Genomic DNA, 12,215 nt, shown 5'->3' with positions numbered 1-12,215 from the left:
TCAGGCACAACTCATTGAATGACCGCCTGGCTTTTGGAAAGGGACGTTCTAGTGTGGTAAGTGTTGTGTCATTAAGTGGCTCCATTGTGCATGCAATTTTGCACGTTGAGCATGGTAGGAGGGGGGGTCTGCGTTTGTGTGTTTGTGTGTTAGACACCACAATCTAGCATTCTAGTCCTTTTTTTTTAAAGTGGCGATAAATTTACGCAACGCCGCATCTCAACAAAGGCCAGATTACATCCTGAAATTGGAGACGGATAGGCAAGGAACACAATGCCCTGGAAATAAATCATAAACAGAGCCTTCCAGGCAGACAGCAAGCTTTGTGTATGTATGCAGGAGTGTGTCGAAGGGTTGTGTGTTCTCTTTCCCTTATGAATTTGGCACACAATTCAGTGTGACTATTCCACCCTCCCCCACTCCCTTTTGTGGCCAAAGGGATTAGGAGGAAAAGATATAAAGATTTTTTTTAAAAGATCAATTAAACACAGGTGCTTCTCGACTTACAACAGTTCGTTTAGCGACAGGTTCAAAGTTACAGCGGCACTGAAAATGTGAATGATGATCATTTTTTCACACTTAAAATTATGCTTAAAATTAGTTTTTCAAATAGCTGCATCACGAGACTTTTGCAATTAAGAAAAGTCAACGTTGGCTAAGAATTGCCAACTTACTTTTTCCCACAAGGCTCTGGGTCTGTTATGGCTGCTTAAGCCAAGATGGCGGCCAATTCCCAGAATCCCCTCTGCCTTCAACCTCCTTTCTTTTACCTCTTTCTTGTTTCCCTAGGCGACCACCGAACCACCGAAAAAGAAACCTGATCCCGTCACATCGGAAACTGTGGTGATTTGGGGTTTGCGACTTTGGCAAGTGGTTGGAATTTTTGCCATTTTTGTGCTGAGTGTTAGTAAGTGCCGTGCCTTTTTTTTTTTTTTAATGTCCACCCTCTCGAGTACTGGTTTTATTGGGGGTCAAAAATGTAAAAAATGGTAGCTGAGAATTGTCATTGTACAGTTGTGTCTGCCTTGCTACAAGAGTCATAAGTGTGAAAAGAGGTCCAAAGTCACTTTTTTCAGTGTCGTCGCAACTTTGAGTGGTCACTGAAGGAATGATCGTAAGTCGAGGACTACCTGTCGTTGAAATAATATAAATTCTTACCAGTTCCTCTCTTCTCTTTCTCGCTTTCTCTTCCTTGGGGATGTTGCAATGGTCATAAGTGTGAAAAATGGTCCTAAGCAGGGGTGGGATGCAAATATGTTTACTACCGGTTCTGTGGATTGCTAGGTGGGAGTGGCAATGTGACTGGCTGGGCATGACTTCTCATTCTACTCCTCCTCCTCCTTTTCTTCTCTTCTTCTCCTTTTCCTTCTCCTTCTCCTTCTCCTCCCTTCTTCTTCTTCTTCTTCTTCTTCTTCTTCTTCTTCTTCTTCTTCTTCTTTCTTCTTCTTCTTCTTCTTCTTCTTCTTCTTCTTCTTCTTCTTCTTCTTCCTCTTCCTCTTCCTCCTCTTTTTCTTTTCTTTTTCTTTTTCTCTTCCTCCTCCACCTCCTTCTCCTTCTTCCTCCTCCTCCTCCTTCTCATTTCTTCTTCTTTCTTCTTCTATTCCTCCTCCTCCTCCTCCTAGCCCTGATAATGTTACCTAAATTGGTAATAAAAAGTCTGTGAGAAAATAATCTAGTTCAGAGAGCACCAAACACCTCACAGTCCACTTCTCCTTCTTCTTCATCTCCTACTTCTCATTCTACTCCTCCTCCTCCTTCTTTTCTTCTTCTTCTTCTTCTTCTTCTTCTTCTTCTTCTTCTTCTTCTTCTTCTTCTTCTTCTTCTTCTTCTTCTTCTTCTTCTTCTTCTTCTTCTTCTTCTTCTTCTTCTTCTTCTTCTTCTTCTTCTTCTTCTCTTCTCCTCCTCCTCCTCCTCCTCCTCCTCCTCCTCCTCCTCCTCCTCCTTCTATTTTCCTTCCCAATGATCAGCTGTTCCAATGATCAGCTGGGCTGGGATCCCCCTCGCTGTCTTACTGCTTCACCCAGGAGGCCTCCCTGAGGCGCAGAAGGCAAAAAATGGAGAGGGTTGGAGGGAGCAGCACCCACCCCTGCATGCCCCTTTTTGCCTCCTGGGCCTCAGGGAGGCCTCCTGGGTGAAGCAGGAAGATAGCGAGGGGGATCCCAGCCCAGCAGATTATTGGAACAGCTGATCATTGGGAGGAAGAAAAAAAATACTGGTTCGGCCAAGCTGGTAGCTGTTTATTTTTACTACCAGTCTGGCCAAACAGTAGCATTCTTTACTACCGGTTCGCTTGAACCGGGCCGAACTAGTAGAATACCAGCACTGGCCTTTTTTCAGTGCCACTGTAACTTTCAACAGTCGTTAAATGAATCATTGTGGAGAAGACAATGAGGATCCAACAGGTGGTTAGGAAGGACTTAGAGGAAGGGGATATGCTTAACGTCAGAAGAGAACGCTAGGAGGAGAGAGAGCAGTCTTCCAACTCTTGAAGAGGGAGGATGACCCCAGTGGATCCCTTCTCTAGGATGTCCAAGGGTTGGAGGAGACCCAACCATGGAAGCTTGGTGAGACGGAGATCTAATATAAGTAGGGATCTCTTGATAGCAAGAGCTATGAAGCAACGGGAAAGATTGTTTCTTGAGGTCCATCTTTAGTTGAGATAGTCAAGTCTTCCAATCCTGGGCCAAGTTGGACCAGAAGACTTCCAAGATCTTAGCATTCAATGTTTCTAGATCTTGGACTAGCCTGTAAAAGTCCTCAGCTTACAGCAGTTTGTTTAGTGTCCATTCAAGGTTACAATGGCAATAAAAAAAAAGTGACTTAGGACTATTTTTCACACTTACAACCGCTGCAGCATCCCCAGGGCCATGGGCTCAAAATTCAGGAGATTGGCAACTGACTCATACTTATGACGGTCACAGTGTTCCGAGGTCACGTAATCCCCTTTTGCGACCTTCTGACAAGCAAAGTCAATGGGGAAGCCGGATTTGCTTAACAACCATGTTCCTAACTTTAAAACTGCAGTAATTCACTTAACAACGGTGGCAAGAAAGCTCATGAAAACTCACTTAACAAAGGTCTGGTTCAGTGACAGAAATTTGGGGCTCAGTTGTGGTCGTAAGTCGAGGGTTACCTGTACATTCCGGTTGCCAAGCCTCTGATTTCTGATCGGGAATGTTGCAACAGTTATAAGTGTGAAAACGGTCACATAATTCACAGTTTTCAATGCCGTTGTAACTTTGTACAGTAGCTGAACAAACAGTTATAAGTCAAGGACTGTGCAAAGCCAACTGTGCGCTGTTAGGAGCTGCCTCCATAGCTCTTCAGGTTGAACTGCTGCCTGGAGCAGAGAATCTGGATGGGGTTTTAAGAGTCATAATTAATGGCAGCACGGTTGACAGGACTCGAACTCGCTTCTATCCCGGGGAATTAAGCAAATGGCCACTGTTCCACCGCACGCCCCATTGATTCCACCTGGCGCAGGCCGTTTTCCAGGTCTGCAGCCTGCCTGCTGGCATTGGAAGAGAAAGGCTGGGAGAAAATGTTCTCAGACAGGGGAGGAAATATTTGCACCATTAAATAAGCATCATCGCGGGAAACGCAGCCAGAATTTTCCCGTGGCTGACAGTGAAAACAGACCCACCGAAAAAGCTGCCAGGAAGAGAAAACAAGCTTTTTAAGGAGTCTACTTTTTATATATATATATATATTTAGGCAGATTTAATTTCACAAGCATCGCGCAGGGAATGTGCTCCGAGCACGCCGGACGGCAGAGTTACTCAAAATGTTCTGACCTTGCCAATTGGCGCATTAATTGTCTGGCTCCCTGTGTCGTATTTGACTTTCCCAGGGAATCTTTCTCAGCAACGCATCGAAAGGGCTTTGTGATCTTAAGGGCTTCCTTGGAGAACAAGAGCCAGGTTGAGGACTGTGAGTTGAGGTTCCCTAGACTGGGGGAAGTCCTCAACTTACAGCCGTTCATTTAGCAACCATGCCAAGTTAGGGTGAAGGAACTTTTAAATTTAATTTAGCTTAAATTAGCTTAAATATTTTTTTTAATTTAATATGCTGTCCATCTAATTATGAAGTAAGTTAGGGCCACTTACACTGTCATAAATCACGGTATAAGTAGTCCTCAACTTATAACGTTTTCCTTCCTTCCATTCTTCTCCTTTCTTTTTTCTCTCTTCTTCCTCCATATTTCTTTCTCTCCCTTTCTTCCCTTTCTTTCTTTCATTCTTTCTTCTCCTTGTCTCCTGTCTTTTTTTCCTTTTTTTCCCTCTGTTCCTGCTTCCTTTTTCTTCTTCCTTTTTTTCTTTTTCCTTCCTTCCTTTTTTCTTCTTCTTCCTTCTTCCTTTTTCTTTCTGTCTTTTCCCTTCCCCTTCTCTCCTATCCTCCCTGCCTCCTTTCTCTTCTCCCTCTTTCCCCCCTCTCTCCTTCTTTCATTTCATTTTTATTTCCCCCTTCTTCTCCATTCTACAAATTCATCTTTTTCCTGGCTTTTCACCATTCAATTACAATTTATAAAAATTTAACCCAGTGGTCTTTCCTTCGGGGGAGCCCCAAATGTGTGTGTGTGGGGGGGGGGCATTCTCCCATGGCGGGAGGGGGCAAGATCCCCTGGCTAAGCCTCTCTTTTCTTTTTCTCAAGCCAATTCTCTCCCTTCTTTCCTCTCCATTTTCAGTCATCACCCTCTGCTGCATCTTCAAATGTCGCATCCCGAGGACCAAGAAGGAGATTGAGGCCCGCTACGCCAGGAGGCAGGCGGCCAAGATGTATGCAGACAAGCTGGACACGGTGCCCCCCCTCAATGAACTGACCGAGATCCCAGGAGGTGAGGAACCCCGTTTTTCCTCTGGGGTTGTTGGAGAGGAAGGCGGAAATTTGGGGCATCAGGTAGAGGGAGGCCTCAACTTACGACCACAAGGGGGAGCAGAATTTTTATTGCTAAGCAAGTGAATGAGTGCGCTTGGTCATTAAGCAAATCCAGCTGGGCCCGTAGACTTGTCAGAAATGCGGTGATTCGTTTAACAACCATGGCATAAAGGTTGTCAAACCAGGTGGAAATCGCTCAACAACTGTCTTGCTTAGCAGTGGGACATTCTATCCTCCGTTGTGGTCGTAAGTCAAGGATGACTTGTACTGAAAGGAACTGCAGCCAGCTGTGTTCCTAGCGCCCCCCACCATTAGAAGGCTGAGTGACACACCTGTCTGTTGCAATGGCCGGACTCACAGGTGACCTGCAGGTGTTCATCGGCTCAAATAAGTGACCAGAACTATTGGTAGTTTTCCTTCCTTCCTTCCTTCCTTCCTTCCTTCCTTCCTTCCTTCCTTCCTTCCTTCCTTCCTTCCTTCCCTCCTTCCTTCCTTCCTGCTTCCTTCCTGCTTCCTTCCTTCCATCCTTCCTTCCTTCCTTCCTTCCTTCCTTCCTTCCATCCTTCCTTCCTTCCTTCCTTCCTTCCTTCCATCCTTCCTTCCTTCTCTTTCATGGTCCTCCCTCCCTTTCTCTCTCTCCTTCCTCCCACTCTCCTCTCCTCCTCCCTCCCTCCCTCTCTTCCTTCCTTCCATCCTTCCTTCCTTCCTTCCTTCCATCCTTCCTTCCTTCCATCCTTCTCTTTCTTTTTTTTTTGAAAATTTTATTGATTTTTAAAAACAAACATAAACAAATAAAACATAAAACATAAAAACATAAAACATATTTTTGAAAGCAGCTTGATCCTAGGGTTACATCTTCTTCGTACAGACACAAATTCAAGTTCATGCTCATTTTTATATACCATTCCATATCTTATCACCATTCTACATTTTTATATAGCTTCTCCCCTCTTTTAACTTTCTTAATTTTATTTTATTTATTTCATCTCAATTCAGATCATTATACTTATATTCTTTGTCTGTCCTGTTTCAGCTGTCTATTATCTTTTCTCATTAAACAAAATTTCTCCTTCAATCACTGATTGGAGTATAGCGCCTTATATCTTTCCCTAAAATTATAACACTTAATATAATACATAACTTCCGTTCCGGATTCTGCTTGGTACATTCTAAAACTACACACTGTATTTTAAAAAAAAAAAAATTATGAATATATAATATAATTAAAACAACAATCCATACCAATTCAATTCTATCATTAATATTAATATTCATTTAAATCTTAAACATTTTACACATTACTTTTCAAATAGGTATCATGCTTCTATGGGAACACTTATAAACTTTCCATAGTTACTTCCCCCCCACTCCACTTATATTTTATAAAACATTGAGTAATTAAAATGTTCCCATTCCTTCCTAATTCAATTCTCTCATTTATTTCATTTCATTTATTTTGTTCACAAAAGTTTCACTGAATTACGCTGACTATTTTATCCCACTTTTTGATCATATGTTGTTTCCAATTTTCTAACATTATTTCTAATACAAATATAACAATACAATCTTATGTACCTTTGCAGAATCGCTTTTTCAGTTAAATTTTCACCCATTATCTCTGAATAAGTCCTGTTTCTTTACATCTTGCTTCAAACCTTTGTAACTTCTCTTCCCTTCCTTCCTCCCTTGCTTCTTCTCTCTCCCCTTTTTACCCCCTTGTCTCTCCACCTCCATTTCCCTCTTCTGTACTCCCCTTTTCTGTTGCTTTCTAACATTATATCCACTTTTCATATTATTTTTCCCTTTTTGGCTGTTTTTAGGTCTTAAATTCTCCATTCTCTTTCCCCCCTTTCCCCTTTCTTCCCCAGATAAAGTTACTTGTTCATCAAAGATGGCTTCTTCTTTGTCCCAATCTTCTTGTTGCGCAGTCTTTTCTTGTAGTTTCTCATAGGTACAGATCGCCATTTCTAAGAATTGAAAACGGACCAAAAGGGCCCTTCCCTTCTTGTTCCTCTTCTTTATATTTTTTTAAATTCCATTTTCAGTTCATCCACAAGTGATGCCATTGTAGATTTTTTTAAACAACCACCCAATTGTTTTTAGTCATTCAAATATAATTTCCAAAAGTCCCAAAGTCACCAAGCAATCCAAATACACACAAGCTGTTTCTTTTAGCACTTTCTTCTTTTTCACTTTCTCTTCCTGGGGTTACTATTTAGTTACAAAGTTCCTAACTTTCTCTCTCTCCTTCCTCCCTCTCGCCCTCTCTCCTTCCGCCCTCCCTCCTCTCTCCTTCCCTCTCTCCTCCCTCCCTCTCTCCCTCCCTCCCTTCCTTCCATCTTTCCTTCTTTTCATGGTCCTTCCTCCCTTTCTCTCTCTCCTTCTGCTCTCCTCTCTTCCTCCCTCCCCCTCTCTTCCTTCCTTCCATCCTTCCTAACTTCCATCCGTCCTTTCTTCCTTCCATCCTTCTTTCATGGTCCTTCCTCCCTTTCTCTCTCTTCTTCCTCCCCTCCCCACCCTCCCTCCCTTCCTCCTTCCTTCCTTCATTCCTTCCTTCCTACCATCCTTCTCTTTCATGGTACTTCCTCCCTTTCTCAACCTCCTCCCTCCTTCTCTCCCTCCCCCTCCTCCCTTCCTTCCTAACTTCCATCCTTCCTTCTTTTCATGGTCCTTCCTCCCTTTCTCTCTCTCCTCGCTCCCGCTCTCCTCTTTTCCTCCCTCTATCCCTCTCTTCCTTCCTTCCTTCCTTCCATCCTTCCTTCCTTCCTTCCTTCCTTCCTTCCATCCTTCCTTCCATCCTTCCTTCCATCCTTCTCTTTTCATGGTCCTTCCTCCCTTTCTCTCTCTCCTTCCTCCCTCTGCCCTCTCTCCTCCCCCTCCCTCCCTCCCTCCCTCCCTCCCTCTTCCTTCCGTCCTTCCATCCTTCTCTTTCATGGTCCTTCCTCCTTTCTCTCTCTCCTCCCTCCCTCTCTCCCTCCCTCTCTCCCTTCCTTCCTTCCATCCTTCCTTCTTTTCACGGTCCTTCCTCCCTTTCTCTCTCTCCTTCCGCTCTCCTCTCTTCCTCCCTCCATCCCTCTCTTCCTTCCTTCCATCCTTCCTTCCTTCCTTCCTTCCTTCCTTCCTTCCTTCCTTCCTTCCATCCTTCTCTTTCATGGTCCTTCCTCCCTTTCTCTCTCTCCTCCCTCCCCTCTAGCCTCTCCTCCCTCTCTTCCTTCCTTCCTTCCCTTCCTTCCTTCCATCCTTCCTTCCATCCTTCTCTTTCATGGTCCTTCCTCCCTTTCTCTCTCTCCTTCCTCCCCTCAGCCCTCCCTCCCTCCCTTCCATCCTTCCTTCCTTCCTTCCTTCCTTCCTTCTTTCCTTCTCTTTCATGGTACTTCCTCCCTTTCTCAATCTCTTCCCTCCCTCTCTCCCTCCCTCTCTCCCTTCCTTCCTTCCATCCTTCCTTCTTTTCATGGTCCTTCCTCCTTTCTCTCTCTCCTTCTGCTCTCCTCTCTTCCTCCTCCATCCCTCTCTTCCTTCCTTCCATCCTTCCTTCCTTCCATCCTTCCTTCCTTCCTTCCTTCCTTCCTTCCTTCCTTCCTTCCTTCCTTCCTTCCTTCCATCCTTCTCTTTCACGGTCCTTCCTCCCTTTCTCTCTCCTCCTTCCTCTCTCCCTCCCTCTCTCCCTTCCTTCCTTCCATCCTTCCTTCTTTTCACGGTCCTTCCTCCCTTTCTCTCTCTCCTTCCGCTCTCCTCTCTTCCTCCCTCCATCCCTCTCTTCCTTCCTTCCATCCTTCCTTCCTTCCTTCCTTCCTTCCTTCCTTCCATCCTTCTCTTTCATGGTCCTTCCTCCCTTTCTCTCTCTCCTCCCTTCCTCTCTCCTCCCTCTCTCCCTTCCTTCCTTCCATCCTTCCTTCTTTTCACGGTCCTTCCTCCCTTTCTCTCTCTCCTTCCGCTCTCTCCTCTCTTCCTCCCTCCATCCCTCTCTTCCTTCCTTCCATCCTTCCTTCCTTCCTTCCTTCCTTCCTTCCTTCCATCCTTCTCTTTCATGGTCCTTCCTCCCTTTCTCTCTCTCTCTTCCTCCCTCTGCCCCCTCCCTCCTCTCTTCCTTCCTTCCATCCTTCCTCCCTTCCTTCCATCCTTCCTTCCATCCTTCTCTTTCATGGTCCTTCCTCCCTTTCTCTCTCTCCTTCCTTCCTCTCTCCCTCCCTCTCTCCCTTCCTTCCTTCCATCCTTCCTTCTTTTCACGGTCCTTCCTCCCTTTCTCTCTCTCCTTCCGCTCTCCTCTCTTCCTCCCTCCACCCCTCTCTTCCTTCCTTCCATCCTTCCTTCCTTCCTTCCTTCCTTCCTTCCTTCCTTCCTTCCTTCCATCCTTCTCTTTCATGGTCCTTCCTCCCTTTCTCTCTCTCCTCCTCCCTTCCTCTCTCCCTCCCTCTCTCCCTTCCTTCCTTCCATCCTTCCTTCTTTTCACGGTCCTTCCTCCCTTTCTCTCTCTCCTTCCGCTCTCCTCTCTTCCTCCCTCCATCCCTCTCTTCCCTTCCTTCCATCCTTCCTTCCTTCCTTCCTTCCTTCCTTCCTTCCTTCCTTCCTTCCATCCTTCTCTTTCATGGTCCTTCCTCCCTTTCTCTCTCTCCTCCCTCCCTCTCGCCCTCCCTCCCTCTCTTCCTTCCTTCCATCCTTCCCTCCCTTCCTTCCATCCTTCCTTCCATCCTTCTCTTTCATGGTCCTTCCTCCCTTTCTCTCTCTCCTTCCTCCCCTCGCCCTCCCTCCCTCCCTTCCATCCTTCCTTCCTTCCTTCCTTCCTTCCTTCCTTCTTTCCTTCTCTTTCATGGTACTTCCTCCCTTTCTCAATCTCTTCCTCCCTCTCTCCCTCCCTCTCTCCCTTCCTTCCTTCCATCCTTCCTTCTTTTCATGGTCCTTCCTCCCTTTCTCTCTCTCCTTCTGCTCTCCTCTCTTCCTCCCTCCATCCCTCTCTTCCTTCCTTCCATCCTTCCTTCCTTCCATCCTTCCTTCCTTCCTTCCTTCCTTCCTTCCTTCCTTCCTTCCATCCTTCTCTTTCACGGTCCTTCCTCCCTTTCTCTCTCTCCTCCCTTCCTCTCTCCCTCCCTCTCTCCCTTCCTTCCTTCCATCCTTCCTTCTTTTCACGGTCCTTCCTCCCTTTCTCTCTCTCCTTCCGCTCTCCTCTCTTCCTCCCTCCATCCCTCTCTTCCTTCCTTCCATCCTTCCTTCCTTCCTTCCTTCCTTCCTTCCTTCCTTCCATCCTTCTCTTTCATGGTCCTTCCTCCCTTTCTCTCTCTCCTTCCTTCCTCTCCCTCCCTCTCTCCCTTCCTTCCTTCCATCCTTCCTTCTTTTCACGGTCCTTCCTCCCTTTCTCTCTCCCTTCCGCTCTCCTCTCTTCCTCCCTCCATCCCTCTCTTCCTTCCTTCCATCCTTCCTTCCTTCCTTCCTTCCTTCCTTCCTTCCTTCCTTCCTTCCTTCCTTCCTTCCATCCTTCTCTTTCATGGTCCTTCCTCCCTTTCTCTCTCTCCTCCCTCCCTCTCTCCCTCCCTCTCTCCCTCCCTTCCTTCCATCCTTCCTTCTTTTCACGGTCCTTCCTCCCTTTCTCTCTCTCCTTCTGCTCTCCTCTCTCCCTCCCTCCATCCCTCTCTTCCTTCCTTCCATCCTTCCTTCCTTCCATCCTTCCTTCCTTCCTTCCTTCCATCCTTCTCTTTCATGGTCCTTCCTCCTTTCTCTCTCTCCCTCCCTCCCTCTCTCCCTCCCTCTCTCCCTTCCTTCCTTCCATCCTTCCTTCTTTTTATGGTCCTTCCTCCCTTTCTCTCTCTCCTTCTGCTCTCCTCTCTTCCTCCCTCCATCCCTCTCTTCCTTCCTTCCATCCTTCCTTCCTTCCATCCTTCCTTCCTTCCTTCCTTCCTTCCTTCCTTCCATCCTTCTCTTTCACGGTCCTTCCTCCCTTTCTCTCTCTCCTCCCTTCCTCTCTCCTCCTCTCTCTCCCTTCCTTCCTTCCATCCTTCCTTCTTTTCACGGTCCTTCCTCCCTTTCTCTCTCTCCTTCCGCTCTCCTCTCTTCCTCCCTCCATCCCTCTCTTCCTTCCTTCCATCCTTCCTTCCTTCCTTCCTTCCTTCCTTCCTTCCTTCCATCCTTCTCTTTCATGGTCCTTCCTCCCTTTCTCTCTCTCCTCCCTTCCTCTCTCCCTCCCTCTCTCCCTTCCTTCCTTCCATCCTTCCTTCTTTTCACGGTCCTTCCTCCCTTTCTCTCTCTCCTTCCGCTCTCCTCTCTTCCTCCCTCCATCCCTCTCTTCCTTCCTTCCATCCTTCCTTCCTTCCTTCTTTCCTTCCTTCCTTCCTTCCTTCCTTCCTTCCTTCCATCCTTCTCTTTCATGGTCCTTCCTCCCTTTCTCTCTCTCCCCTCCCTCTCTCCTCCCTCTCCCCCCTTCCTTCCATCCTTCCTTCTTTTCACGGTCCTTCCTCCCTTTCTCTCTCTCCTTCTGCTCTCCTCTCTCCCTCCCTCCATCCCTCTCTTCCTTCCTTCCATCCTTCCTTCCTTCCATCCTTCCTTCCTTCCTTCCTTCCATCCTTCTCTTTCATGGTCCTTCCTCCCTTTCTCTCTCTCCTCCCTCCCTCTCTCCCTCCCTCTCTCCTTCCTTCCTTCCATCCTTCCTTCTTTTTATGGTCCTTCCTCCCTTTCTCTCTCTCCTTCCGCTCTCCTCTCTTCCTCCCTCCATCCCTCTCTTCCTTCCTTCCATCCTTCCCTCCCTTCCTTCCATCCTTCCTTCCATCCTTCTCTTTCATGGTCCTTCCTCCCTTTCTCTCTCTCCTTCCTCCCCCTCGCCCTCCCTCCCTCCCTTCCATCCTTCCTTCCTTCCTTCCTTCCTTCCTTCCTTCCTTCCTTCCTTCCTTCCTTCCTTCCTTCTTTCCTTCTCTTTCATGGTACTTCCTCCCTTTCTCAATCTCCTCCCTCCCTCTCTCCCCCCCCTCCCTCCCTTCCTTCCTAATTTCCATCCTTCCTTCTTTTCATGGTCCTTCCTCCCTTTCTCTCTCTCCTCACTCCCGCTCTCCAATTTTCCTCCCTCCATCCCTCTCTTTCCTTTTCCTTCCTTCCTTCCTTCCTTCCTTCCTTCCTTCCTTCCTTCCTTCCTTCCTTCCTTCCTTCCTTCCATCCTTCTCTTTCATGGTCCTTCCTCCCTTTCTCTCTCTCCTTCCTCCCTCTCTCCCTCTCTCCTCCCTCCCTTCCATCCTTCTTTTCACCCTTCCATCCTTCCTTCCATCCTTCTCTTTCATGGTCCTTCCTCCCTTTCCCTCTCTCCTCCCTCCCTCTCGCCCATCCTCCCTCCCTCCCTCCCTTCCATCCTTCCTTCCTTCCT

The 12,215-nt window shown here is 47.0% G+C and overlaps 1 protein-coding gene across 2 annotated transcripts in view; it reads left to right on the top strand.

Annotated features, from left to right (window-relative positions):
• TMIE (transmembrane inner ear) overlaps positions 1-12,215 on the top strand; it is a 28,880-nt gene that overhangs the window by 3,204 nt on the left and 13,461 nt on the right. For both annotated transcript variants that reach the window (XM_087947212.1, XM_087947213.1), the window contains exons 2-3: positions 790-907; positions 4,686-4,835. In XM_087947212.1, coding sequence (XP_087803338.1) covers positions 790-907; positions 4,686-4,835 — 268 coding nt within the window. The remainder of the gene's footprint in view (positions 1-789; positions 908-4,685; positions 4,836-12,215) is intronic.

This window comes from Notechis scutatus, chromosome Z, assembly GCF_049901735.1.
Source record: "Notechis scutatus isolate UNSWTSFEM ecotype Mainland chromosome Z, rNotScu1.2, whole genome shotgun sequence".
Taxonomy (NCBI): Eukaryota; Metazoa; Chordata; class Lepidosauria; order Squamata; family Elapidae; genus Notechis; species Notechis scutatus.
Note: the sequence above shows the minus strand (reverse complement) of the source record. Positions and strands in the feature narration are given on the sequence as shown.